The following is a 6,699-nucleotide window of genomic DNA, read 5'->3' as shown; positions in this document are numbered from 1 at the left end:
ACCAGGAGTGAGACGAGAGCACAAAACCGGTCCAGTAGACCCTCAGCGCGTACTGCTTGTGCATACACCAAAAACCACTGATGCTGCCATCTCTCAACCTATCTTCAGGATAATGAACCACACATAACCCTTGTTGAGCCTGCCGTCAACATCGCCAAATAGCGCCATCACCCTACACGTGTCCATCATCACGCATCCGTCACCGAGACTTTGCCACGCCATGCCACCGTAACCTACCATGATCGATGCGGTAGATGCAACACCGCTCCACCTCCTGGCCCCTCTAGCCAAAACCTCCTCCAAGAAGATGCCCCATGGAGAGAGAACGGCAACGAAGGCGCTGCCATTGTCCGATCTGGGATACTCAGACCTAGGGTTTCCGTGGAGTAGCCCAAGAGAGGTGACGAAGACTACAATACGATGCCTTCAAAAAGGAAATGATGCCTAAGATGTCGCCATCGCCTGGAATGACCACAGCCAGCACATGCACCACTCTGAACTAGCTACGAATTGGATTCCAGCGTTGCTGCACCATGAAAGAGCACGCAACTTGAACGTCTGCAGTGAGACTCTAACAGCCCCTCACTGGCACCTCTACGCTCCGCCACCCGACCAAGAGCGACACCGACGACGAATCTAGGCTGGGATCATACCCACGACCCACCGCCAACAAACCATCGCTAGGACATGCTATGGAGGAGGACTGCCTTCGCCACACATCCAGGGGACGTCGCTCTAGCCATCGTGTGTGATGTTCCCGCATGCACCGAACAAGCCACACAAGGGGTGACCGATGCGAACCACCCGCTCAGGCACCTTTGGTGTTGGGCCCGCCTCGACGGCGGCGGTAGGGGAGACGCCGGGGTCGGGGTGCTTCTAGCGGTGCTAGGGTTGGACCCTGGCGTCGCCCTGTGAGCGACGCGAGGAACATTTGTTAGTTCCTTCCATCTAGATGGAAATTATTTAAGTCATATATTATTCCTACACCATTTTTTTGGAGATTTGTGAGGATATTTTTAATTAATTAAATGATGTAGAGCTAGAGAAGAATTCGTTAATTCTCGTATAGATGAGAATTAGCAAATCTGTATTAACTAACCATGTGAATGACTATAAGCCGTTCTAGATGGTCTCATTAACAATGCCTACATGTGATCGTTTGCTGGCATAATTAACTTCCTCCACTATAAATACCCGTGCAGCGTGCTCCCTAGTCTCTCCATCTCCCACTGCATTATTTTGATCGCCGAGAAGCTAAGACCTGGGTGAGCAGAGTACCCTAGGCTAAACACGCATAGATCATTGATGCACCTGTGCTTCAGTTTGCGATCCACTACAGAGTCCCTGAAGGCCAGAAGCAGCTGTTAGGTGTAAGCTCTTGTGAAATCCTTGCTGCCATCTCACATATACATGCTTGAATAAGTCATGCATTCGTTGTGGAGAGCTACATATATTCTGGGTCAATATGATGCAGGTCCTTTTTTGTAATAAGAGAAATTGATTGGAGTCCGTCCTTTATATATTCCATGGAAGTATAGCTAGCAGTATAACAACATACTACCTCTGTCCTAAATTACTTGTCATAGAAATGAATTTATCTAGACGTAATTTCAGTTTTAGATGCATCCATTTCTGTCCATTTCTATGACAAGTAGTTTAGGACGGAGGGAGTATGTAAACTGTTTATAATAGTACCAGACTTGCCCTTAAAGAGCGAAATTTCTTGCCAGGCAAGTTCCAACCTGCACGGATGGCGTAACTTTTTTGCAGAAAAATGGGGTCATACTTAACCATCTATATATAGCTTTCTTCTATCTCAAAAAAATTCTTTAACAAAATTCTAGCAATCTATAACTATATATCTTATATAGATAAACCTAACTAACAAGCATTAATAGAGGTGGGATAGTCATTTTTTTGCTCTCACAGTGAGCTACGTCGTCAAAATTGTTGTTGCCATGCAGCATGCATCAATGCATTTAAGTGGGGGTTTAAATCTTGCATATTTTGAATCTTAACAGATCAAGTTATATTCAATGAAATATTTAAAATTTAGTTTTCAATTTCATGGTACGAGAGTAGTATCATCTATTATTTGAATATTTAGGATCTCAGACCCATCTCAAATATACCACAAGTTTACGTTTTGGACAACACATTGTCTAGAAAACATAACCATGGACGCCTACTTGCAAGACCCGACAAACTGCAATATTATGAAAATAGTATTCCTGAGACATACCTACATATATAATTGTCAAGGACATAGTGAAGTCTAAATATTTTAAAGGATATATGTCCGGATGGTGGGCCAAAACATACCTTAGCATTTTCTGGGTCAAAATGAAAACTTGTTGTTGGCTGGAATGGCTGCCAATATTTTGCCTTTCCAATACATCTCTGGCAACTAGTTCACTTTGCTTGCCAATGTTGGCGAATTTATGGGCAAGGAAAAGTTTGTGTAAAAATTTGGGTAGCTGAATATTTGGCCTATTTTTGTGGTAGTTTTAATTTTTGGAGCACATGTGATTACTTACAAGATGTATGTAATCACATGTGCTGCAAAAACGAAAACTACCACACAGACACACATTAACTATTGATGGGTGCTGATGGGTGTCTCGCGTACTCACAAGTTACAACTTAGTTACTAACTTGTTTTACCATGTTCTTACAGTATTACGTACCCCGGCAATCGCATCTGGAGTGCAAACATGGAATTGACAAGAATCATTTGGCTAGCATCTTTTCCTATTTTGGTCACAATTGTGTTCACCGGAATGGCGTGGCTACAGTGACGAGCGACGTTCTCCCCAACAACCAAACGTTCACCACCTCTGCCGCCCGAGGCTGCAGGGGCTCCCCTTCTTGGGATCCTCCCATCACTTCTCACCAAGGGCCCGCTGCAAGTGATCCGCGATGCCCACGCAGAGATGGGGAGCGTGTTCACAGTGAGTCTGTTGCATCGCAAGGTGACCTTCCTAGTTGGGCCAGATGTGTCGAGCCATTTCTTCCAAGGGCTCGACTCGGAGATCAGCCAGGACGAGGTTTCACAGTTCACCATTCCGACCTTCGGCCCCGGTGTCGCCTTCGACGTAGATTTCGCCACTCGTCGCGAGCAATTCCGCTTCTTCGGCGATGCGATGAAGCCGGTCAAGCTTAGGACCTACGCTCGCCTCATGGTGCAAGAAGTTGAGGTAGGAAATAATTAAGATGGCATCATCTTTAAGTACATATAGTTGTCTCGATCGTTTAGAAAGTCTGATGTGATGTCTACTATGTACTACTTGTGTATGTTATTATTGCATAAGGAATACTTTGCGAGATGGGGACCAACCGGCACGGTTGACTTGAAGAAGGAGCTGGAGCACCTCATCACGCTCGTCGCCAGCCGGTGCTTGTTCGGGGAGGAGGTCCGGGCCAAGATGCTGGGTGAGGTCGCAACGCACCTCCATGAACTCAATGACGGCATGCGTCTCGTCACCATCCTATTCCCGCACCTGCCGATCCTGGCGCACCGCAGACGCGACACGGCGCGCGCTAGGCTCGGCGAGATATTCTCCGGCATCGTTAGTTCCCGCAAAACAAGCTACCCCGATGGTGGCCCAAACGACATGCTGCAGTGCCTGATCGATTCCAGGTACAAAGACGGCCGCGCCACCACCGAGACGGAGGTCGTCGGGATGCTGGTCTCGGCGCTGTTCGCGGGGCAGCACACAAGCTCCAGCACGGGCACGTGGACTGGAGCGCGCCTCCTCGCGCACGCCAATGGCAATCACCTGCGCGCTGCCGTCCAGGAGCAGGAGCAGATTGTGGAGCGGCACGGGGACCGCGTGGACTACGAGGTCCTGCAGGAGATGGATATCCTCCACCGCTGTGTCAAGGAGGTTCTGCGGCTCCACCCGCCGGCGATGATGCTGCTGCGCCACGCGCGGCGGAGCTTCACCGTGCGAACCAGGGAGGGCGACGAGTACCAAATCCCGGAGGGGCGTACGGTCGCAAGCCCGCTAGTGATCCACAACCGTCTCCCGCATGTGTACAAGGACCCGGAGAGGTACGAGCCGGACCGGTTCGGCCCCGGCAGAGGGGAGAACGGGGCCGGCGAAGCGTTCTCGTACACGGCGTTCGGTGGTGGGCGGCATGCCTGCGTGGGCGAGGCGTTCGCGTACATGCAGATCAAGGTGATATGGAGCCACCTGCTGAGGAACTTCGAGATGGAGATGGTGTTGCCATTCCCTGAGACGAACTGGAACGTGGTCATGCCGGGGCCCAAGGGGAAGGTCATGGTCCGCTACAACAGGAGGATGTCAGCGGCCGCGTAATTCACGAGCCGACAGAGACCCTACATATATCTACATCATGTTGCATATGCTACTTTCTCCTAGCACCAATAAATTAGGATTACCATTTAGTTAACCGTTGCGCCGTGCACAGTTGAACTACTGTATTTGTTTGACAAGTCAACCGCGGAGGGCACTTTCGTGAGTGACATATGACCCTGTGCGCGTGCGCACTTTGTTGTTTATCTTGAGGGAGACTACAGCTAAACACTTTAAGTCTTGTGAATAAGTACACCCTCTCAAGTGAATCAGTGGTAGAGATTAAAACACACCCCTTCGGCATGATGCAATTAACAACTATAATCTGTTCATTAGTTCATGTACGTACAGATAGCCAACCTGCCCAAACACAAATTTGTCGTCAACCTGACGTACAAGTTAAAAATAGAAATACGTATACGACGCATAGCTTTGTACTTTTCCATCTTTTAGTCTTCGTTTTCTATTGGATTTTCAGGCTTTTCAGGCTTTCTTCACAAATTCTCTTGATACAGAATGATTTTCTCCACAATGTGTAAGTACTTATCAAACACCAGAAGGCCATAGTTTTCCTGAAACCATAAGGCCTCTTTTGGTTCATAGGATAGGATTATCATAGGAATAGGAACTTTGTAGGAAATGAGATGGCATGTATCTCAAATCCTATGAGTAGGAATAGGAAACGAGATGTCATTTGGTTAAAATCAAAGGAGTTTTTCCATTGAGTCTAGGCTCATTTTTATTTTCCTATGAAATGTGGAAGATAGAAACCAATCCTACATAGGAATATGAATCTATTTCTATGAACCAAAGGACTCTAAAGGAAAAAATCCTATAAAAATCCTATCCTTTAAAATTCCTATGAAATTCCTCCAAACCAAAGGAGGCCAAATAGAAATCCAGCACTCTCTATTCTCACCAACAATAATCTATGAACTCTGTGCTTTAGCCCGACGAAGTACTAGGCTGTTTAGAATTAGTTTCTTTATCAATATGTCAGTGCAGTTGTGCACTTGTTGGCGAACCATAGTTCACCGACAAGACGGGGTGCAACTCCTTGAGCATTTGAGAAGAAAAAATCGTCATGTTGATGGTGTAGGCTACTATTTTACAAAATCAATTGCACATTCTCATCTATGAGAGTCACTGGTTATTAATAACACTTTTTAAATGCAATATGGCTCACTTAGTAGGAAATCCTCCAACAAACTAGAAATCATATCTAGTACAGAAATTTGGCAACAACAAAACAGAGTAAATCCCCGTCAATACACCTTTTCTAAGAAAAACAATGATTATTCTATAAATGAGAAGGTACATGTTAAACACAAGAAAACCATAATTCTTGTCAAAGCACAAATAGAATCCTAGATGAATATGCACCTGTGTAAAAATACTCCAGTATATTATATTCGAGCACTCTCTAGTCCAAACTCACGAACCATAATGCATGAAGTATGTGCCCTAGCCCAACGAAGACTCTGGCTGCTTCTTAGATTCTTTCTTTTTACCAATATAGTCAATGCACTTGTCCTTCAACACGGGGCAATTGTACATCTCAGCGCAAGCTTGAATATCAATAACTGTATCCATTGACACATTATCTCATAACTTTTGGACACACATAAGCTTTAGACGGTCTAGCGCGTAGCGATCTGGAGCGGCAAGTGAATCAAATAATACCTCAGTGGAGGGGTTATCTTCTGTAGTAGGAAACTCATCCGTGTATATGAACCGAAGCATACAATTGAATGTTGAAGGCATGATATCGTGCACTGTGATGGATGACACTGTAGCTTCGGCCATGGACCCAAAAAGCTCTGCCCTGAAGACCGGTGAGCGGGCTGCAAGGATGGCTCGGTTCGCTAGGAATGTCTTGCCGTCGACGGTAAACGACACGTCCGTCCCATATGTCTGATCCAGCAAGCAGCCGATATGGTTTCCGATGTCGGAAGGCGGTACGGTGACAGGTGTATCACGCATGACGATGATGGTGTATACGAACTTGATGTGCCCTTTCACAATATAGTTTTCCTCGAGGGGCGTTCTGGCCACAAACCGATTATATCCTCAATGGCCGCGCTTTAAAGGTGTTGAATATATTGTGCATGTATATTGTGTCTAGGATCCACCTTCTAATTTTTTTGTATAGTTGAGGTTGTGGCCCTCATGCTGTACATTATATATACGTGTCCAGTGCACCGATCAATGCAATTGTATTGCACGGCCTAAACCTACTTTTCTACATGGTATCAATCGCAAGTCGATCCTAACCCTATTGTATCCGCCGCCGCCGCCACCCGCCGCCGCCACCCGCCGCCGCCACCGCCGATCACCGCAGCCAACCTCTTCCACCGCCACTGGCCTTTCTCCATCCACC

The 6,699-nt window shown here is 46.7% G+C and overlaps 1 protein-coding gene across 1 annotated transcript; it reads left to right on the top strand.

Annotated features, from left to right (window-relative positions):
* Positions 1 to 1,235: 1,235 nt before the first annotated feature.
* Positions 1,236 to 4,740, top strand: LOC119352065 (obtusifoliol 14-alpha demethylase-like). Its single transcript, XM_037618833.1, has 3 exons — positions 1,236 to 1,370; positions 2,678 to 3,197; positions 3,312 to 4,740. The coding sequence occupies exons 2-3, from the start codon at positions 2,934 to 2,936 to the stop codon at positions 4,320 to 4,322; spliced, it is 1,275 nt and encodes a 424-aa protein (XP_037474730.1). The 5' UTR covers positions 1,236 to 1,370; positions 2,678 to 2,933; the 3' UTR covers positions 4,323 to 4,740.
* Positions 4,741 to 6,699: the final 1,959 nt, after the last annotated feature.

Source organism: Triticum dicoccoides, chromosome 1A, assembly GCF_002162155.2.
Source record: "Triticum dicoccoides isolate Atlit2015 ecotype Zavitan chromosome 1A, WEW_v2.0, whole genome shotgun sequence".
NCBI classification, from domain to species: Eukaryota; Viridiplantae; Streptophyta; class Magnoliopsida; order Poales; family Poaceae; genus Triticum; species Triticum dicoccoides.
Note: the sequence above shows the minus strand (reverse complement) of the source record. Positions and strands in the feature narration are given on the sequence as shown.